Source organism: Branchiostoma belcheri, unplaced genomic scaffold, assembly GCF_001625305.1.
Source record: "Branchiostoma belcheri isolate BF01 breed outbred unplaced genomic scaffold, Haploidv18h27 scaffold25, whole genome shotgun sequence".
NCBI classification, from domain to species: domain Eukaryota; kingdom Metazoa; phylum Chordata; class Leptocardii; order Amphioxiformes; family Branchiostomatidae; genus Branchiostoma; species Branchiostoma belcheri.
In genome coordinates this window covers 2044413-2066476 of record NW_017803854.1, presented here as the reverse complement: position 1 = coordinate 2066476, position 22064 = coordinate 2044413, and the positions used below count along the sequence as shown (strand labels likewise).

Genomic DNA, 22064 nt, shown 5'->3' with positions numbered 1-22064 from the left:
CAACAATCTATATACATTTTTAAAATACGTGTTCCTGAATTGGCAGTCTGATCTCAAAAGACAGCATATAATGCTATTATTAGTGGCGTATATTCTATTAATGAAAGCATAACACAATTTCCTGCGTCTAGCATCGAATGTATCGGTCGACAGGTGTACAAACATTGAACTGGCACTACAACCTCTTGGCAACTTAAGGAGAATACGAAAACAATTATTGTATGCAACACGACACTTAGCTAGTACACTCGCATGAACAGAGTTCCATAACTGGACCCTAAACAACTGAGAACAGTAGGACATAAACAAAGTCTTTTTCACAACGGGCGAACAATGATAGAATTTACGATTTATACAATTGGTATGGCGATATAAGCGTCTAATTTCAGCTCGAGCACAGTCATTGTCACTTAACTTCACATTTAAATGAATCCCAAGATATACAAAGGAATCCACATATTTCAACTCAGCATTATAAATTTTCACGGCGGGTAGAGGCTGCTGGAGTATAGTGACACAACCATGGCCGAACAGACTCCTGGGCAAGGTTCCCACCTGCGTGAGAGACCTCAAGGCTCGAAATTAACATTGTCCCAGTGTCAAATGACACCAAATTTTCAGCTCGGGACAATTCAAATTACATTTCGGGACAATTTCGGGGCAACTGGAAAATTCTGAGACTATCCACGTCATTTAGGAACAAAATCCATCCAACCTGCTGTGGGCCGCCGTCAGCCCATAATACTCTGAGAAACATTTAAATTGACCAATCAGGGATTCCAATATCGGGGAGGGGGGCCTCAAAGATGGTGCCGTGCCCATGATATTATAATGTATTTCCCAACATTTACTAATAAAGTGGACTTCAAGTTGTACAAATTCAGTTGTTGTTGTTTTCTTATTGTTGTCATAAATTTTTTCCTGAAAAGCAGGCTGGGACAGTCCATCTTCAGTTCGGGACAATTGAAATCTATGTTCGGGACAATTCTGGGACGATAGTAAAAAAAGTTAATTTCGAGGCCTGGACCTGTCTTTTGGATTGAGCCGCAAAACCTTTGATGTACCTTTCTTGTTATCATCAGTGTCTCGCCCTCCATAGATGTAAATCTCCCCACCAAAGACAGTCATACCACATCTGGGCCCAGTGCCAGAGTCGATTAACACAGTCCAACTATTAGGCTTATATCTGAGCACTTTTGAGGGAAGCCCAGCTACATAGATGCAGCCATTGAGAACTGTTGCAGTGATGTCATCAGCTCTCACAGGCATTTTCCTTTCTGAATGCCACTGGGAGTCTCCTGGACTGAAGCGGTACATTGTGAATGTTGCATTGTCCTCAGCATCACGTCCACCCATCACGTATATGCTCCCATCTAGCACCGCAACTGCATGCTGGAACCTTGGCTCAGGGAGTGGAACACCTTTAGTCCACTTGTTCAGGCTTCGGTCATAGACTTCCACATCTGGAGTTACACCTAATGGCTCCAATCTACGTATTCCACCTAATGCATACACTTTACCTTGTATCACTGCCAGCTTGTGATTTATCCTTTGTTTCTTCATTGGAGCCAGATCAGACCAGTTATCAAGATTCACCTGATACAGCCACACCCTCCCGCCAATAGACACCAGAATGTCACTTGAGCCCAAAACGGCCACAGCAAATCCACGGATAGTTCCACTCTTCATTCTCGTCAAAGGAACCCAACATGCGCTTGACGGTTCTGAGGAGTGGGTCATCATGATGGAGTCGCTGTGAATTGGGGATTCTCCTTCGAAGGGGCTTTCTTCAGGTGCTTCAATTCCTTCTGTCTCTGTCCCTGCAAGGATCACTACCGCCTCCCTCAGACCACTGGCACGGCGGGGACGGGTGCGAGGTGACTGGACCTCCCCTGGAAATGCCTGGTACTTCAAAGCTTCTGACATCAGACCTGGACAGCAGTTGCGCAATGTGTTGTCGGATTCTACCTTCTCTATGAAGAACATCTTGTCCATGAAGGGAAACCGGATCAGTTCCATCAGCTTTTTCATCTCCTTCTTCCTGTTTCTGGTGTCATGGTTGATCCATTTCATCACTGCGGTGTACACAGTTTCCTCAGGAGCGTTCAGGTCATCTGATGAGATGAGTTCAATGAGCTGGTCTTTTGTCAAATCAAGAAATTCTGGCATTTTGTTTAGAGCTGTGAACTCTTTCATGAGATAGGACAATGCACTGGCCTCCAGGTTGGGGTTCAGCGTGCCACCTAGGTTTACCATCTCAAGACAGTTTTTGACACTTAGATTGTCTGACAAGAACTTTGCACATGCATCATTGACTGCTTGTACCTGGAAGAAGCTCGCCCCCTTCATCAGTTCCAGAACGTTGTCTTCTGTGATGTGTAGGCGTAGTCAACTAGAAGCTGCAAGACACTAGCACTGGCTTCTTGAATGGCGACTTTATGCTCCTTACTCTCACGATGTCCATGGCAGAACATTGCGCGAAAGTACCCACTGCAAGCAGCCAATACATTTCTGTGGCACGGGATCTGTTTTCCGGAGACACAAAGAACGACATCTACCAGCAGGTTTTCGGATCGCAGTTCCTGCAAACCCTGCAAGAGGGTGGTTGAGTGCTCATCACCGCAGAAGTCAAGTGTTGGCTGTGACCTCTGTGCTGCTGCCATCGTAGACAAACTCTGCAATACAAAAGAAGCTCTTGATTAGTTTGTAGTCTTTCTTTTTCACACCAAATGCGTATAGTTATGTAGATCAATCAGGCACATAACAAGGCAATCTGACATGGTAGACTCCACCCCTTCACGAAAATCAGGAAAGACAGATAAGAGAAAGACATGGCTGCTTTTGCACAGCCATAAGCATATATATCCTCCTTGATTACTAGCATTTTATATTAATATAAAATAGAACATCTGTTTAACCTTGATTATGCAAAACACATGACTGAAGCAGCATTCTTTGATGTAACTACTAGTATTACCTCGTAGAAACATGAAAACCAGATTATACTGACAACGCTAAATCTGACATTTCCATAATAATTAACTTGAAACAATTGCTGTAGAACAAAACAATGAAAAGCTGGGCGATGTTTGACACTAGTAGTACATGTAACAGAAAGAAAAGCAACAAGTTTGCATCCTAACTCTGAGGTGCAAATATTATATATTATGCACTAAAAATTAGTATACATGTATCATCAGAAAGAACTAGAAGTTTTACAGTTTGGAAGTGGTCTCGGAAGACGACAAATAGAAGGTATCGAAAGACTGGTATGCCACTATTCTTCTAGCTCCACTCATCCACTGTGGTGTTGTCGGTCTGACGGTAACTAGAACCAGATGGCCGTACAGCCATGTTTGACAGAAAACCGTTATCTGGGCTCTCATACTTCTGCTGAGTTTAATAGAAGGCAGGCTCTAGGAAATTATGCTCAAACAACTATCACCGGTTGCAACAACAGTCTAGCCTTACCTTGCACTGTAGCAGTTCTTGCTTCTGATTTTCGGGAATAAAGCCAGCTCGGAACCAGGCCTGCACCGGGGACAATGTCAGGGACCAGGTCTTCTGGATGAGAGATACTCTGAGTTTGGTTCTGTCACGCGGAAAAGGCGGGAAACTTCCCGGAAGGTCAAAGGTCAGAAGAGGAATGATAGAAATCACGGATGGGGATACCAGCTATATATTCACTATATCCTCACTCTATTGTGTGATAGCAATAGACAAAAAAGACAAAACAAAAAAAAAAGCGAAAATAGCACCCATTCACTTTGGCACTTACGTGCATGCTGTGTTGCAACAGTGTCGGAAAATATTCTAAATGCAAGTCAAAGATACGAAGGCTGAACTTCCCTTCTTGAAATGGAACATTCTAAATTTAAATATAGACTATACCAAGTAACAAAAATGGTGGGGGTGGATATCGAAAGAGTATTACAATAAAATAAAGATCAAGGACATTATCCTTGTAAAGATATAATGTATATAGGGGATTGCCCTTGGTAAGTCGTGAGAATAAACCTGGATGTTACTGGATGAATTCATTACAAGAAAGTTCCAAGGAATTCTAGTGATTATTCTTGAACCTGAGTGAGGAAAATTCTTGTCAAATTTTCTTTTATGACCTTAAAACATTTTTTTGTGGAAATTAGGGATCCTTCTTATGGACTTTATTCTTTGTTAATACACGTACTTCTTTCTTTATAATAGGGATACTATTTCAACAATGGAGGAGTAAATCAATATACATGATCGAGATAAACTTTCAAAAGACAAGATGTTTATTTAAATGTTATTCATTTCTTTGAAACAAAATACATCAACACCAATTAATGCAGTACTCTGTTTTCTGAGATCACAGCATTTCCTGAGAGCAAGGAGGTTTGAAATCTTGATTTTAAACCTCCCTGCTGAGACAAAGACTTCTGAGGAAACTGAACATAAACATTCTTAATATGATAGTGAAATGCAGAAAGTAAATACATGTACCTTTAAATTTACAACACACATATTATGGAACGTCTTTGGTACAACCCTCTTTGGGGTATATTTTTGTACAACAGTAAGAATAAAGAAAAGCAGACAACTTTACACTGTACATACATACACTTGCCATATTACAGTATTGTCAAAATACAATAAAATGAAACTGTAATTACTGGTGTTACAGTACTGTTACTTCTCTACTACAGGCACAGTAATTATGAATGTGAAAAAAGTCTTGGTCCTTTTATTACATAATGACTATCAACTTTTCACGTTTCTCAAATCTAACCATGATTGATAATACATATGATAAAAACAAACACAACTGATTGAATCTGGAGAAGTAAAAGCATACTTTAAACTGATACATGTGCATAACAATAAGGAAAACCAAACATACGATTATGATGAAGACAATTGCTTAATATGCCACAATCTGTGTATAGTTTCTGTGTCACATAGCAACAAAATAAAAGAAATACAGCTGAAGGTATGTTTCTTATACTACGACCAAAATATCACTGTACATCATATTTCTTGATTCATTCATAGTACGAATAACTGGGATTGAATTGAGCACAGTAACTTTCATTATCTCTATATTATCTCCTTTCCACACAGAGTGAATCTGTCCACCTCCCTGATATCAGTTTTGCTCCCCCTGTATTTCAGCTCAGTATCTTTAGCTGACACTTTTGTCTCTGTTTTATCGTCTTTCTTCTCTGCTTGTTTCTGTGCATCATCTTTGTGGTCTTCTCCTTTGGCTCCCTCTAGCGTTTTCTCTGGACTCTCCTTTTTGGGTGAATGACTTTTCCCACTGTGTGATTCTTTATCCTCGTCTTTACTTTTCCCATGGTGTTGTCCAACGTTTCCCACTGACTCTTTTGTTTTAACGCTTGTCTGTGCTTTCTTATCTTTTGACGCTGACGTACTTTCCCTCTCAAGATCACTGTTCTCTTCGGCAGGTTGCTCCTCAGAGTTTGTGTTTACAGGGTCCGTTCCTATGACCTCCACGGAGCTGTCGTTACTCTGCTTTGAGCTGGGGTGGATGGAGAAAGACCCTGTCCTGGTGATCTCCACATTCGGAGGAGGCGAGGTGGGGTTCGGGTTATTCAGGCTCGTCTGACTTCCCGCTCGGCTGGCGTTTCTACTGCCCGGTCGGCTGGCCAGCTTGTTCTTGAACATGTCGGACTCTTTCACGTACTTGCAGGCGTTTCCCAAGAGGACGATGCTGTTCAACACTTTCACTGTTACCAGGCTGTGTTCGGGAAGAAAAAAAAATAAGATCAGACCATAAATCATAACTGTATTCTGAGTAAAGAGACTCTTTTTACACAACCGAGTCTTTTATTCAGCCAATGTTTTGGTGACCTCATCAGGGCAATTCTAACTGGTACACATTGCATTGCAGCACAGGTGTCGCTGCTATAGATGCATTCCCAAACGTAAATATACAATATTCTTCATATATATCAGACAATGGTCCAGCACAACACTAAGTGAAACATTATAAGGAATACAAAACCAAGAAGGGTGGAGAAAACTGGTTGCAACTTACGCTAAGTATGTGAGGGCCAACAGAAATATGCCTGTCGTGCCTTGGACTTTCACTGATCGCCTGGTGATCATGTAAACCTGTGGGAAAAAAATCATCCATTCTGTGAAATAACAATGATGCATGACCAAACCTACATGTATAAACACACTCAACATGCCTTATAATTTTTTTTGACTTACCGCTTACCTAGTAAAACAGAAAAAAAGGAAAAATCTTCTTTGTCATCGTCTACTCCAAACTGGACCGAAATTGTCAGGAAAAAGATGGATTTTCAAGGATGTTAACTAGGGACTAACGTAAACATGTACTCACCAGGCATGTCAGGGGTAGAGGGATGAAGCCCATTCTTCTGGACACCAAGTCAGAATGGTCAGAGAAGGCCTAGAAAGTCACAGATATGGCATAAAGTCAAACAAATGAAATACAACAAATGGACAAGAAATAAATGGACATGAAATGAAAATGATAAACTTGTCATTCACCTGTTTTGTTGCATTTTGTTGTGTTAATTACAAGTTTGTGCATCAATGTGTGAATTCTTTGTGTGTATACAAAGAGAAATCTGTTGATACACTGTACATGTACTTACATTCTTCTGTCTACTGCTGATCATGTCATAAGCCAGGCTGGCACGGTATTCATCATACACCTGCAGACAGGGAGACAGAGAGAAAGATAAAAAAATAAAAAATCACTTCTAGATAAAACTTTTCTTGTTCTCACCCTGTTTGTAAACCTACAATGTATGTTGCTACGTACAAGGTGCTAGATACAAACAACAGACTAGGTGTAACGTTAGAACATAGTCACTCATACTCACTCATACACTCACTCACTCATGAGTCACTCACTCATACACTCATACTCATTCACTCACTCACTCATACATACACATCACTCAGACACCCACTCACACTCATGCACTCACTCACTCATACACTCTCATTCATTCATTCACTCACTCACTCACACTCTCACTCACTCACTCACCCACTCTATTGTGTGATAACTTTGAGAGATTTGTACTCACGTCTGCAGGAATCTCGTTGAACTTGGTAATGAAGGCGTGCTTGACCCAGTCCACCAGGTACTCAGCAGCGATGATCATGGACACGTCTGGAATCAGCTGGTACAAGTGGTCTAGACACGGGGAAGTCGTTGTTAGTTATGGTTACAATATCAAATTATAAGGCTACTGCAGCTAATGTGGTACAATACAATACCAGCATGTCAGCAGAATGTGCTGTGTCAAATGTTGCGTCTGAAAAGATATCGTCTGCAATGCTCTGATGCACTTGAGTATGTGATGTAATTGAGTACATGCTTGTTTCTTGGTAGGAAAAAAACGTGAAAAGATTGGCAACACTAGTACTAATCTCCAAGCAGAGTCTACAGTGGCAATGCAGTATCCATGCACCTACCAGGGCTCCAGTTGAACTCTGTCATATTTCTCATCACCACAATGTACAGGAGGACGTGGTAGTGGAATCTTTCACGGATATCTGAAACAGAAAGAAAAACAATCCGTCAAAACATGCAAGATAATAGATAGTACAAGCTGCATAACACCAGACTGTAAGGTTTGAACCTCTCACACGGCACACCAGGAAGGACCACTAGTCTTTTGGATAAGTGCAGTGGGATCTTTAGCATACTCAAGGTGTTGAAGGATGTCTCTTCAAGAAAGGGACCTCCAGTTTAATTTTGATCTACCATGAGTATGGACAAATATGTCGTGTATCACCTAGCTGGGTGAGCTAATTTTGGGAAGAGCCATTATATATTGCAATGACAACTTACATGTACATGTATGTCTAACCCACCCTCTCCACTTACAAACAAGTGATGCCCTACTTTGCAGAAGGGTGAGAAAGTACTGAAATACACACATTACAGCCAACAGACTGGTAAGAAAAAGCAGACAAAAAGAAAAAACAGGGTGGGAGGGGTGTGACTCACCATTGCAAGACATTTCAAACAAGGCCTTTTTCCCAAAACTCTTGAACACATTTGACTGGACTTCAGCAAACTGTGAACAGTGTGTGTGAGAGAAGACAGAGAGATGACAGGGACAGCTGATGTAGATACACTAATATGTCTTATAAAACTACCCACATGGGATGCCAAAGACTTGCTGTCATACACTGCCATTGCTTTGCGTTCCTGTTTTTACTTTTTCAATTGTCTCCCACAATTACTGGCCCTGTGGTCAGCAGTGCTCCTTTCATATAAGAAATTCTTAATTTAAAGAGAAGTTAGGCTTTACTGTGAGAAAACTAACCCCAAACGGTTTTAATAATTAAGTATTAGGTGCAGAAGCAATGGACAGCAGACACGGCAAGTCTGAGGTAACAAGACATGGCCTCCTGAAACACTGACAGCAAACACTCACCACTACACGACATCTGAAATAAGTTGTTCTTTGCAAACTTCTTGAAGACACTCCCCTTCAACTCCACAAACTGGAAATTGAAACAGAAGATTTGGGACAGTGTTAGTGACATTCTTCATGAGTGTATGTAGGACACCAACACTTCTTCTGAGAGCCTGCCTACATGTACTTCTTTACTGGCAATCCTTGCTTGTTTTCTGCCTTGACAACCTACTTTACAGCCACATTTTGGACACTTATTCTAGTGGGAATACTGCCTTCTTGTAGAATGAAAAGAAAAGTTACTACATGTATTTTCTTTTCTATGCTTGGCAAACAATAACTGCAAAAAGAGAATGATGAAATAACAAGAACAAATGCAATGAAGAGAGAGGAAAACTGTTAAGGACACAGGAAATATGGTGAGAAGTTTAATATCAATAAAAAAATAAAAGGTAAAAGGCAAGAACAGTAAAGATTGGTAAGGATGAAAAATGAAGAAGACAAAGATAATAATATTCTCCAAGCTGATTAATCTTATGACAAATATACAAGTAGCAACAATATTTGATTTAGCCATAAAATGCAAAAGAAAGCTTAAAAAATAAGCTCTATGTTTGTTTATCTATAAAGTTAAGGGAAGGTCTGTCTATGCCTTTGAAATTAGCATTACACACTTAAACAACAGTTTACATGAAGAATTGATAATGTTTCTATAACAGCTTTTGTGAAAACCAAAACCTCTCACATTATACTCACATTGTTGGACATCATGACAGTGAGAAGGGACTTGTTGTGAGAGTTGAAGGCCACGTTCAGACACGTCGCCTGGAACAGAACTAATGTGGAGTGGAGAACTGACAGGGTGTTAAGGTTTCACGTTAACACAATTTAGGTAAAAATGCTTTTATTTAAAAGATTATATACCGAACGCGCTACCAATTGCGCCACACGACCCCACCAACATACATACATACAATACAGAAGCACATCCAAGTATGTTGAAAGTTTGGCTCACAACTGGAATGAAAACACTTTCTGCAACCTACAGTCCACTGCTCCAAGTCAAATGTGTCATGGGCAAAATGTGATGTCACACTCACAGAAGCGGTGGATTGCTGATCAATGGACAATGATTGGAGTTATACAGTTGAAAATTTGGGTAAGTCAAATTTCTTGTGTTGGAAATTACAGTTCAAAACTTGGTTAATAACTGTTCTTAAGGATACAGACATAGGTGATGGCCATGAGGAAGTGGGGGATGACGCCGAAGTGGTCCCTCTTCCTGCCCCGAGGCTCGGTGGCCGTCCAGAACAGAGCGTCCAGGATGTCCTGACCAACAGCTGAGAACAGTCGGTCAGCCACCTGAAATGTAAACAAACGCTGTAAACTACACAACAGGAACCAAAATATACAAAGAATCTAACTCTACAGGCTAGATTTTGGAAAAAGATGCAACAATCTTGTAAGGGCAGAATTTGCATGTTTGGTAGCTGATGTGACATACAAGTATTTCATTTTTTGAGAGATTCAAACAGTGCTTGTCAGGAATGCCAGGAACTGAACTCATGTTCTCTCAATCTCGTGTCCACTAGACTATTCCAATATTCAATGCCACCACAAACTATTTACTTGTATCTATCAGAAACAACAAGAGCATCAACCTCCAGCATGTTGAAGATGATGTAGAGTTTGATAATGGACTGTCCCCTAAACCAGATGACTACATCACTGATGTGTCATTATAGAACAGGATACTAGTATGTTGTGTTGTATCAACAATATTTATACAAGACAAAAAGGACTAGCAGTAGTACTGCTCCATCTATCTACCTAGCAGAAACAAGGACAGCACAAACCTCCAGCATGTTAAAGATGATGTACACTTTTATAATGGACTGTCCCCCGACTACTACGACACTAATGTGTCATTATAGAATAGGATATGTTGTGTTGTGTTGAGTTGAGTTGTATCAATAATATTGATACAATGCAAGGACTGGTACTGCTTCATCTATCTACCTAGCAGAAACAAGGAGAGCACCAACCTCCAGCATGTTGAAGATGATGTAGAGTTTGATAATGGACTGTCCCCTGACCAGGTGGTACAACATGGAAGTGTCCACATAGAACAGGATGTTGGTACACACGATGATGATCCCTGCCTTTATCAGATCACAGATCTGGGCTGGCTCTAGTCTCGATCTGATGGGAAAAAAACAGCGTGGATCAAAATGAAGTTTCTAGGAAAATATCACATTTCATAGTCCATCAGATACATTTGTATCATCTACTTTCACAAACATGGTACACACTGTACTTTAGGACATATTGTAAAGTTGTGTTTGTCTATGTAAGGATGACATCCCATCTGCACTTTTAAAATGTTTGGTTGGAAAAGATATTGTCTGCAAGACTGCAACGGACAAAATTCTGATGCAACGACAGTTAAACATTGACCAAACTTCCATTAGAAACTGTAGTTTTGCGCAGGTGTAGAACATTTTGCCAATGTGCTTCAGATAATACACATGTACTTGCAACATACCTACCCAAGTTAAGATGTAACGAGGTAAACTAAAAGCCTGTAGACTTACCTTTTCCCCTGCAGACAGGGCATGGTGATGAGCCTGATGAGGGCTATGATGACTCTCAGTGGCAGGAAGGTGAAGATGAACAGGAACGCATCCAGGCACAGGAAGAACCCATAGAACATCAGCTGGGTACAACATACATTTTACATTATTGTAAGTCAACAGATTCCCTACATATACAGGTATCACAGTGTACAAAAACTCTATGTAATGACCTCACAGTTACAGTGGCCAGCGCAATACAGGATGCCTACTACTACTTATTTATTTACTACCTACTACTACAAAAAGTACTACGTGTACCTGGTACTCCAATTCTGACATAAGTGGCCTACTAGTATATTTATAGTGGGCAAAATTTTCCTAGACTATGTCTTAATTCCCAGATGTATATTCTGTAGTACTCTCATCTGCCGAATAAACATACGGGTACGTTTATTTTTTTGGGCCCGAACATCCACCCAGTACGTTCTTATTTTGCACAGTACGTTTATTAATTTTTTGAAAACGAGTAATTTTTTTCAACTTTGTGTGAAAAAAATTGACAAATCATCGACGTGAAGACGTTTATAAACAGTATTGTAGCGAGAAACTTGTCATTTTCAGGCCGGTTTTTGCAATCACCGCGTGCATAAATTCGTCTGAATGTTCTATTGTCATGGGTGGTGCTTATCAAAATACGAAATATTAAAAGCTCTTTTTTTTTTGTCTATTTAAATTCCTAATTGCAAATAACAGTTAAAGATTTGTGCATATGTCAGTAAGGGCGCATTTTAGTACAAGAGACACAGGTTACCCGTCAATTTTGGTAATTTTCCGGGGGGTACGTTTATTCCGGGGGTATGTTTATTTGATTTTGAAGATTTGTCCGGGGGGTACGTTTATTCCGGGAGGTATGTTTATTCGGCAGATGAGAGTATACTAGTATTCTCACTCCTAAGCTGTTTCTTCTCTTTTCTCTCACACACCAGATATTGTGTATTCTCACCTTCTCAAACACTTGTGGAATTTTCATGAAGGTATAGACTCTCTCTCTCCTCTCCGCAAACTTCTCCTCCTCATTCTCCAGCAGATATCCCCTGGTCAGCTCAGCCCACAGATACGTCCACAGGGGCATGTCTGAGATGGGGTAGCAAAGAATAGAGAACGCAGATCATTGGTGTGAACTTGAACTCACAACCCAAATGTTAATACCCAGAGAGACAACTGACTCTGAACTAAACCAAGCGTAAAACTGGGCACCTAGAGACCACGTCTAGCGACATACTAGTAATAGACGTTAAACAAGGACAACAACAAGGTGGTGAGGTGTGGTCTTGTGGTTTGGGTTGTTGACTCAGAATCTTAAGGTTCTGGGATCAAATCCCTGGCAGGCCTCAGTGTTGTGTCCTTGGGAAAGGCACTTTATAGCTACTAGTATTTTCTCACTCAATTGATGAACACTGACAGCTAGGTTAGAATTCAACCCCTGGCCCTCTGACACATAAGCGGGATTGCTACTATAAATTGAGTCACTACATGTTGCTTCTTGCAAATTGTACTGTTGCCATACTACATGTTATTAAAGGTCCATAGCTTGAAAGCAAAACTACATTTCTTGGTGTTACCAGTCTGTAGTTCTACTCTTTAGATTTTGTCTGGACTCTGTATGATTTTCTCTTAAACTTCAGTTTTTCAAACTTTATTGTATTGTCAACATTGCAGTCACTTAAGACATTTTGTAGGGGTGTATTTTTTTTTTATTGTAATCAAAATTTAAGTATCATCAATGATAACGACCACAGTATTAACATTAAAATGGCATGCTAGTACTAGTAGTAGCATAACTTTGGCTTTGTGACCAATGCCAGTATGGATCAGACAAAAACATCAAGAAGAATTCTTCTCATGTCTTCGCCATTTGCGTCATCCGTGCGTCAGGATCAAAATATAAGTTACGACAACAACAAGGGCAGGTCTAGGTCACTGATCCAGTCAGAGGCACGTGAAAGTGATTGGATATCTGTACTAGAAGTAGTACGTGTACAAAATAATATATTCTTGTTGTCAGTCTTGTGTGTGTGGTAAGAAATATTTCTCGTTAGCTTTTATAACATACATTTCTTACAGGTGAAGGAAAATTCAACCAAATGCATCTGCTTTTCGTCTAGGGTTAAAATAAGGGTACATTACTGGGTCAACAGTATCAGATATCGGAACCAGCGACTAAAGTAACCATGGGGCATGATGATGAAACAGTAGGGAGGGCGGGAGCCTAAAACATGTCAACATTTTTCAGCGTAAACTTTTGACTTACTGGCGATCTCCTTGACGAGTCTCTCCTCTTCGGACTCGACGTGCTGCTCTCCGCCGGCTCCGACATTTTCAGGCTCAGGAGCGGAGTTGTTGAGGGGGAACTCGGGTTTGTTTTCGTGATTTTTCCCTTCGCTCCGGGTCCTAGTCCGACCTCTGGGCGCCATCTTGGAACGTTTTTGTCCGCTGGTCAACAAGCAACCGCAAAGAAAACACACAAAACATCAGTTTGCCAACAATTCCCACAATAAAAATGATTCTAAACTTGTGGAATATTTTTTCTACGAGTAACATAAGCTGTATATGTAATTGCTGGCAAAATTATGAGTTTCTTCACTTTCTTGTATGTTTTAGTTTTGCAGCGGTGGCGGTCAATAACTCAACTAGGTTGACCTATGAACTCTTTGATCAATTTCGTCAACACACGTCAGCGCATGGGCTGGTCAAGCATGCAGGTGGTGAGTGATAAAATATGTGAACTTTGTTTATCTTTCTCCGGTCGTTCTTCGATCTCTTAGGAACAACACGTCTGTTTCCTTCTAAACAGGTGGTTTAACGTTCCTGGTTTCATTCAGTAGCGTGGACTCGTAGCTACAAGCACAAGCGATCCACCCACTGCTGTAGTGTAGCTGAGGTGTTGTGTGTTCTTGTTTTTTAGCCCCAGGCAGACAACTCCCAAATCCAGTGAAGCGGAACATTCCAGACTCAACGGAACAACATCACACTTTCCCGCTCTAATTACAGACTGTCGTTTGGCATCAACGGCTCCAACTTGTTTTGATCACAAGTTTGGACCCTCTTGGCCTTAGCAAGGTGAGCAAATTTTTGGTGCTTGGTGAACTCTGTTCCAAAAGTTCAGTCTTGTCTTTCAGCAATGTCCATACATATTTGCAGGAGGTTCGTACAGAATTTAGCAGGCGTCAGATAAAACACAAATATTTGGACTCTCACCTTTTGTTTTTTTCTTACAGGAGAGTAAGTCATCATCAATTCACACATACATTTGTACTCTCTTATTCACTCTCTAGCTTGGTCAAGCATAATTTACTTTTACTGTAAAATACTAAAATGCATTTATTTTTGCAGTTTTCACAATGCAAAATCATGACACTGCAAATACAAATGTATGTGTTCTGTATATTTACCTTCGCCAAGAAGGTTATGTTTTCAGGGGCGTTCGTGTATGTGTGTGTGTGTCTGTCTGTCTGTCTGTCTGTCTGTCTGTCTGTCAACACGATAACTTGAGAAGGTCTTGATGGATTGTCTTGATACTTGGTAGGTGGGTAGGTCTTGATGAGACCTCAAAATGATTAGATTTTGGGCCACCTGGCGACTTGTCATGGTACTGCAGCAGAACTTCCGGTTTTGATATCTCGTGATCTAGACATGCTAGGGTAACGAAATTTGGATGGCAGGTAGCTCTTGTGCTGGGGAAGAAGTGACGTGACTTTGGGCCCCCTAGTTGCTTGCTCTAGAACTGCAAGGGGGTTTAAAGGACAAATGTTTAAAGGAGGATAACTCAAGAACCGATTGATGGATCATCGTGATTTTTGGTATGTAGGTAGCTTGAGTGATGCTTGACATAATAATATTATAATTATGCAAATATGGATGTAATTTGCATAATTAATGAGGAAATTCTATCTATCAGCTGCATTCCATAAAAGGAAGTTCAAGCTTGTGACATATGTTATTAAGAATGAGAGAAACACAGGCAGATATCGATTATGTAAATGAAGACTTAATTTGCATAATTAATGAGAAAATATTATAATTGCATAGTGGTAACTGCCTGGAATTTTATACTTGGGGTGTTTGAAAGTTAAGTTAAGGTGAACATAATTAAACATAACTTATTCAAATAAGGACCTCATTTGCATAATTTATGAGAAAATGTCATCATGGCATTCTTTGTTAAGATAAGACTGTCTTTTGGTGGAGAATATGATCAACAGATATAATTCATGCAATTGAGGATCCTATTTGCATAATTAGGGGGATTAATATATAATTTCTTAATCATAAAAGCTAACATCATTTGGCGAAGGTATGAGATCGTGGAACTCTAGTGTAATATAGAATTGTTTCCACCATGTACTTCAAGACCCAGAGAGAACGTTCCTCCGAAATACAACCACCAAAAAAGTAATTGCATTTACGGTACTTTATCCGATTAAGATGCGGAATTCAAATATTGACAGGATTGTTTCTTCTTGTGGGTAAACATTATTGTTGCCACTTGCCAGGCTTTTGTGTATGATAAAGGGAAAAGGTAAACTGCCATATAAATTCCAACCATAAAATTCGAGTAAGCTTTCAACAGGTGTTGTCCATGTCAACTCTCTGTGTTTATTCAGCTCCACCTGTCGCAAAAAATAAATTACGTTCATTGTACTGTAAAGATGTCCCCCTTTGTCGTAACTCTCGGCTACAAGCAATCACAGCTTATCTGTTGAACAATTTTGGGATTATAGTTTAAGCCACATTAGTGAAAGGGTTCGTCATTTTAGCTTAGTTTTATTTTTATCTTCTGTAACAAAAACAAGACCACCCCTCCTTTGTGGTAACCCTCCGCTAAAGCTTGTCTATCGAATTATTTTGGGATTATTAGTTTAAGCCACAATTTTGAGTTAGGGTTAGTCATTTTAGTTTTGCTTTAACCTTTAATGTCAACAACAAAAACACAGTTGTCCAGCTTGCTGACTGATACAAGATACAAATTAAAATTACAAATACTGTAGTACCAGATTGAATTACAATGGCTGGTCGTAAAAGTGACAAATTTGTCTGTTAATGGTGACAGATATGTGAACGGCAGGATGGGATTGTAGCCGTTTACCCCCCAGGTTGCCTCTCCCATGACATTTTCACCTGTAAATAATTTCATCAGGTTGGGTATAGAATTTTCTTCATACACAACCAGTATTGGTTCTCACCTGCTTACGTTTCGATGTCTATCAGACACCTTCCTCACAGCTTCTGACTGGAGTTCTGCAACTCGCCGCTGGTGTCTGATAGACATCAAAACGTAAGCAGGTGAGAACGTTACTGGTTGTGTATGAAGAAAATTCTATACCCTAGACATTTTCACCTGTTTGAGGTTGATTCCCCCCAGGGCATTCCTCCCCTGTCTTAATACAGACAACTCTCAACCATTTTTTTGTGCCAGTTATTTTATTACACAAAAGACACCTGTAAGAATGCATGCAAATGTGTGATACATGCAGTAGATTACCCTTAAGGTTTCACATACAATCAAGCACCATGTAGGGTATAGAGGCACATTTTTCAAGACATAGCATTTGATGAATACAATGTAGCTATATGTTACAGTCAGAATCAGAATTACATGTGTGGTATCTTGCATACTGGTGTCCAAATATCTGCCACTTATTTTTTTTTATTGAGTTTCCTAATTTTCCTACTAAAGGTTTGGTTTAAGGTTCCGGGTGTCCTTTCTTCCAACTACAGCATGAAATCAGTACGTGATTTCAGAAAAGAAAAACCTTATCTTGAAACAATCAATAATTCATTGCACAGGGTTGTTCAATCAGGTAGCTGACAACCGCCCCTCTTGCCAGAGAAAGAAGACAAGTCACTGCCATCATCCACCCATGGCTGAAGAAGTGCCTACTAGTACCTTCCAATTGCAAGATGTTCAATCAATGTCATCATCGGACGGATTGTTCAAGCAGAACCCGCGGTCAGAGGAAGTTATCAGGGTGATTTGTAACGAGGATGAGCTGAAAGCCGCGTGGGCTCTTCGCGACGCATGCTTTCCACCAGATGAGTCCGTATCCCTGGAGGATTACCTGAAGTACTACCGTACTGCACCTCACCTCCTTTTTGGCTACTTTGACGGGGAGAAGGTACGAGGGTTCCTGCGGGGAGGGAGCATGAAAGGCGCCCACTTCTCGGCAGATCCCACATGTGCCGGGGACTCACACGACCCGGAGGGGGACACGATGGTTCTGCAGATGCTCTGTGTGGAGGAGCAGTCCCGACGCAGGGGCATCGGCCAGAGCCTGATCAGGGCCTTCACCGAGTACGTGAAGGCGAAGGAGACCAAGGTGCAGAGAATCATCCTGATGTGCCACGCCGAGCTCATCCCTGTGTACACCCGCGTGGGGTTCACCCTGGTGGGGAGGGCGGAGGTCAAGTTCGGGAAGAGGGCGTGGTATGAGTGCTGCTTGGACCTCGCCACGTACGAGTCGGCGGCAACGGACGACGCCTTCCAGTCAAGATATATCCCCATGGCAACGGACAATGTCAGTGGAGCGAAATCTGTTTCCATGGCAATGGGCAATGCCAATGGATCGACCGTTTCCGTTGAGAGTGAAGAGGAGTTTGAGGAACTGAAGGCGCTGGACTACAGTGATTGACCTCTAACCCTAGAGTAACGGTCCAAGCAACAGTTAGAGTCAGTTTACCGTTTAATTTGGCAAAATGCAGTACATGTACATGTATTTAGATACTCATAAGATATAACCTCCATTTATCTGCTAGATTACATATATATCTACCACTTTGAAAAATAGAAAAGCACCTCCACATATTGTAGTTTACGGTACTTTAGATATACAGGCACTGTGTGTGTGCTGTGATATGAATCATATTTTCTAGCATAAATCAAAAGATTACAAAACAATGATTGCACTTTTCTTCTCAGTACTAATATAAAGGGATATGATATTTGACATTGTTGTATTTTTAGGTAACTTTAATATTCGGGACTATAAGCAATAAATTAATTATTGGCAATTCCAACTTTAACCTTTCAATATGTGCCTTCATTCCAAGGAGCATGGTAGTATTGGAAGGCCAGATTCTACCAGCACTAACGTTATATGTATATATATATGCAATGCTGAGTTACTATAAGAAAATCTGTGTTGTTACCAGTATGTAAAGATAAAAAAAGTGATTGATTGTTAATTTTTAATTAGTAGTTCATTTATATACCAAGAATGCTCAATCTTGATAAGACAAGACTGTATATGCATGTGTCAATGATTCTTCTATAATTTATCAAAACTAATATTTCTGTCGTAATTGTTGAATTATAGGTGACGGGTCGTATAGCAATAAAATGACATTCTGGCACATATATTGTAGATATGAAGGCTGCAAACATTCCTTTTGATACCAATCAAAGCAGGTTAATTTATTATCAATGATATTCAGATGTATATGTATGTATAAATCATACTGGGTTTATGTCAGTCATTTCAGAAAATATAAGCCTAATTTTAAACAAACAATAATTCATTACACAGGGTCGTGCAATCAGGTAGCTGACCCCCGGCCGCCCTTCTTGCCAGAGATATTAGAAGACAATTCCCTGCCATCATCCACCCATGGCTGAAGAAGTGCCTTCCTTCCGAGATGTGCTCTCAACGTCATCATCGGACGGATTGTTCAAACAGAACCCACGGTCAGAGGAAGTCATCCGGGTGATTTGTAACGAGGATGAGCTCAAAGCGGCGTGGATTCTTCGTGACGCTAGTTTTCCGCCGGAGGAGTCCGTATCCCTGGAGGATTACCTGAAGTACTATCGCGCTGCGCCTCACCTCTGCTTCGGCTACTTCGATGGGGAGAAGGTACGGGGGTTTCTGCGCGGAGCGAGCAAGAAGGGCGACCACTTCTCAGCAGATTCCACAGGAGCCGGGGACTCACACGACCCGGAGGGGGACACGATGGTTCTGCAGATGCTCTGTGTGGAGGAGCAGTCCCGACGTAGGGGCATCGGCCAGAGCCTGATCAGGGCCTTCACCGAGTATGTGAAGGCAAAGGAGACCAAGGTGCAGAGGATCATCCTGATGTGCCACGCCGAGCTCATCCCCGTGTACACCCGCGTGGGGTTCACCCTGGTGGGGAGGGCAGAGGTCAAGTTCGGGAAGAGGGCGTGGTACGAGTGCTGCCTGGACCTCGCCACGTACGAGCCGGCGGCAACGGACGACGCCTTCCAGTCAAGATATATCTCCATGGCAATGGACAACGTCAGTGGATCCAAGTCTGTTCCCATGACAACGGGGAATGCCAATGGATCCACCATTTCCATTGAGAGCGAAGAGGAGTTTGAGGAACTGAAGGCGCTGGACTACAGTGATTGACTGCTAACATCCTGTGTAGCTCTGTTGTATAATGTGATGGAGCAAAGCTACAGTTAGAGTCAGTTTACTGTGTCATTTTGCAAATGCAGTCTTTATATATAAGATATAACCTCCATTTATCTGCCAGATTACATATATCCGCCACTTTGAAAATACATTTTGTAGTAAAGCACCTCCATATATTGTAGTTTACCTTAGATATGCAGGCACTGTACATTTGTAGGTGTGCTGTGAGCTGAATGATATTTTGTAGCGTAGATTACAAAACAAAGATTGCATTTTTCTTCTCAGTAGTACTTAAAAGGGATATAATATTTGACATTGTCAAATTGTTAGGTAATACTACTAGTACCATATATAACTTTATTATTCGGGACTATAAGCAATAACTTGGCAATTCCAACTACCTTTCAATTTGTGCCTTCATGCCAAGAAGCATGGTGGGATTAGAAGACCAGATTCTGCCAGTACCATATGCAATATACTATAGTAGTAATATACTGATTGTCCGCCTGGATGACAAGGAATATGATTATGATATGCAATATATGAGTCACGATAAGAAAATTGGTGTTGTTACCAGTATGTAAAGATAAAACAAATTAATTAATTGATTGTTCATTAAATTTTATTGTTCATTTATATACAATACAAAACTGTAAGTACATGTCAATGATTCTTCCTATAACTTATCAAAACTAATGTTTCTGTGTTGATTGTGCACTAGTCTATAGGTGTCATTAGGTGAGGGGATCTATATCATATATATATTCTGTATCATCAGACCAAAACAGTAATAAATACTATAACTTTAAACTAAGATAATAGCAGGAGAATATTACTATGCACATGCATGGATATGCAAAGTATTACTAAGGATACAGATATTATTTAAGCTCACATGATTCATATAAGATTCTCAACATCTCCCTGTCCTGGTGCTTAGCACTTGCCTATCATTAGCAGAGGCAATATTTAATACAATTAGAATAGCAATGAAATGACATTCTGGCATACTAGTATATATTGTAGATATGAAGGCTGCAAATATTCCTTTTGATACCAATCAAAGCAGGTACATGTATTGATTTATTATCAATGATATTCAGATGTATATGTATGTATGTATGCATAAACCATACAATGTACAAAATCGGGCATTCCCTACATTATTCTTAATTGACTGGCTTTGGTAAATAGCTGGACGATTACTGTACTGGATTATTATTTTACTAAGTAATGTTAAGTTGTCACAGTTTGCTGTTGGTAGATTCCACCGTATTTATTCTTTAATGTAACATGGACAGTGTAATGATTTGAACTGTTACATCATGATGTATAATGCAAGGCAGTACTCTAATACATGTATGTATATATTCTCTATTTTTAATTTGCACGTCATCATAATGTCATAATGATTCTTTATCTTAGCCATGACAACATAATGGACTGGTGATAGAATATTTCAACTATAGCAAGACTTGTTGATACATTGTATTTATGCAAAAACGACAGAAAATTTTCTGTTGTGCATTAAAGTTGGACTGACAGGAGCTGTTGTGTAAGGCATTGCATTTTTTTTCTTCATTTTCCAGACTGCCATACAGAACTCACAAGCCTTCAGAACTGACATACCTCATAGCAGACCCACCAACATGACAGAAGGGATCATACGGCCGCTCCAGTGTACCAAGGAAGTTGAGGAAGCCTCTATATTGGAGTCTGCAGGCTACCCCGCAGATGAGGCTGCTTCGTTAGAAACCCTGCAGATGAGATACACCGCAGAAAGCCGTCTCTTTCTCGGCTACTTCAAAAACGAAAAGCTGCTCGGTTTTGTCTGTGCCACAAGCACCAATGCCGATCACTTAACAGAAGAATCCATGCATGCCCACATACCTTGTGGTGAAACAGTATGCATACATTCTGTCTGTGTTGACCAAAGTGTTAAGCGTCAGGGAATAGCCACCAAGCTACTTCAGGCGTTTGTTCCACACGTGAAAGATAGTTTCCCCAAGGCCAAGAGGATATGTCTGATATGTCATGAGTATCTGATTCCTCTGTATACTAAGGCAGGGTTTGTTCTGGTCGGAACTTCTGAAGTTGTGCATGGTAAGGAAGCGTGGTATGAATGTATCATGGAGTTATGAGTCAGTTTCGGCTTCTACAATGTACCATTTAGTGTTTGTCACAGTTGTACTGTGTGAAAGTATATAGTAACAGCTGTTATAAATAAACTATTGTAACATAATCCCCAATTTGTAACAGTATGAATGGGTATTAAACAAGTCTGAATGCAAACAATAATCTATAAGCTTGCCTTTTCTCTAACCACTCATATGTCAGAAAAGAGAAAAACCTGGTCTTTCCTGTCCAGCACAAAGACACAAAGGAACAAATATTAGGAAAGCCATTGTAGTAGGATATTTGTCAGCCATAGTTTGGATACAGCATTGAATTTACACAGTATTACATTTGTTATTGCAAAATTGAAGCCAGGTGCAAAATAATGTGAGACTGAATAGACAAAAGTATGATGTACAACATTGCTGCTATTGTAGTTTATACAAGGATTTTGGTGAGGATTTGAGAAACATGTTAGTTCTAATTCTATGCACTTTCCTTTCAGCAAAGTTGATCATGGGACTAGGTAAATT

General features: G+C 40.4%; 4 protein-coding genes and 1 pseudogene across 6 annotated transcripts; 3 read left to right on the top strand and 2 right to left on the bottom strand.

Annotated features, from left to right (window-relative positions):
• Positions 1–3634, bottom strand: part of LOC109471458 — a 5001-nt pseudogene extending 1367 nt beyond the window's left edge.
• A 622-nt stretch (positions 3635–4256) lies between these two features.
• LOC109471449 (transmembrane anterior posterior transformation protein 1 homolog) lies at positions 4257–13503 on the bottom strand. Of its 2 annotated transcripts, none has more exons than XM_019770771.1 (13): positions 13302–13503; positions 11994–12124; positions 11009–11130; positions 10460–10616; positions 9641–9776; positions 9171–9268; positions 8433–8502; positions 7462–7542; positions 7071–7180; positions 6630–6689; positions 6353–6421; positions 6041–6117; positions 4257–5740 (listed from the first exon to the last, which is right to left on the bottom strand). In XM_019770771.1, exons 1-13 carry the CDS (start codon positions 13462–13464, stop codon positions 5080–5082), a joined length of 1935 nt encoding a protein of 644 aa, XP_019626330.1. In that variant the 5' UTR covers positions 13465–13503; the 3' UTR covers positions 4257–5079. The 2 variants fall into 2 exon arrangements, with proteins under 2 accessions (XP_019626330.1, XP_019626331.1); XM_019770772.1 differs by lacking the exon at positions 8433–8502 and adding an exon at positions 8000–8069.
• Positions 13504–13670: 167 nt separating this feature from the next.
• LOC109471520 (uncharacterized N-acetyltransferase C9.02c-like) lies at positions 13671–18124 on the top strand. 2 transcript variants are annotated; one of them, XM_019770860.1, is made up of 3 exons: positions 13671–13755; positions 13956–14108; positions 16837–18124. In XM_019770860.1, exon 3 carries the CDS (start codon positions 16912–16914, stop codon positions 17677–17679), a length of 768 nt encoding a protein of 255 aa, XP_019626419.1. In that variant the 5' UTR covers positions 13671–13755; positions 13956–14108; positions 16837–16911; the 3' UTR covers positions 17680–18124. The 2 variants fall into 2 exon arrangements, with proteins under 2 accessions (XP_019626419.1, XP_019626420.1); XM_019770861.1 differs by lacking the exons at positions 13671–13755; positions 13956–14108 and adding an exon at positions 16311–16333 and having other exon boundaries at positions 16838–18124.
• Positions 18125–18577: 453 nt separating this feature from the next.
• LOC109471522 (uncharacterized N-acetyltransferase C9.02c-like) lies at positions 18578–19628 on the top strand. Its single transcript, XM_019770863.1, has one exon. It carries the CDS (start codon positions 18655–18657, stop codon positions 19408–19410), a length of 756 nt encoding a protein of 251 aa, XP_019626422.1. The 5' UTR covers positions 18578–18654; the 3' UTR covers positions 19411–19628.
• Positions 19629–20568: 940 nt separating this feature from the next.
• On the top strand, positions 20569–21805 carry LOC109471548 (uncharacterized N-acetyltransferase C9.02c-like). Its single transcript, XM_019770896.1, has one exon. The coding sequence runs from the start codon at positions 21066–21068 to the stop codon at positions 21555–21557; it is 492 nt and encodes a 163-aa protein (XP_019626455.1). The 5' UTR covers positions 20569–21065; the 3' UTR covers positions 21558–21805.
• Positions 21806–22064: the final 259 nt, after the last annotated feature.

What these genes read in the sequence shown, in the direction of transcription:
- LOC109471449 (XM_019770771.1), bottom strand. Translation starts at nt 13,464, where the DNA reads ATGGCGCCCAGAGGTCGGACTAGGACCCGGAGCGAAGGGAAAAATCAC. An exon ending in TCATCTTCAACATGCTGGAG is followed by an intron (nt 9,777 to 10,459) that starts GTTGGTGCTCTC and finishes TTTACATTTCAG; the next exon opens with GTGGCTGACCGACTGTTCTC. An exon ending in CTGTCATGATGTCCAACAAT is followed by an intron (nt 8,503 to 9,170) that starts GTGAGTATAATG and finishes TTCAATTTCCAG; the next exon opens with TTTGTGGAGTTGAAGGGGAG.
- LOC109471548 (XM_019770896.1), top strand. Translation starts at nt 21,066, where the DNA reads ATGACAGAAGGGATCATACGGCCGCTCCAGTGTACCAAGGAAGTTGAG.
- LOC109471522 (XM_019770863.1), top strand. Translation starts at nt 18,655, where the DNA reads ATGGCTGAAGAAGTGCCTTCCTTCCGAGATGTGCTCTCAACGTCATCA.
- LOC109471520 (XM_019770860.1), top strand. Translation starts at nt 16,912, where the DNA reads ATGGCTGAAGAAGTGCCTACTAGTACCTTCCAATTGCAAGATGTTCAA.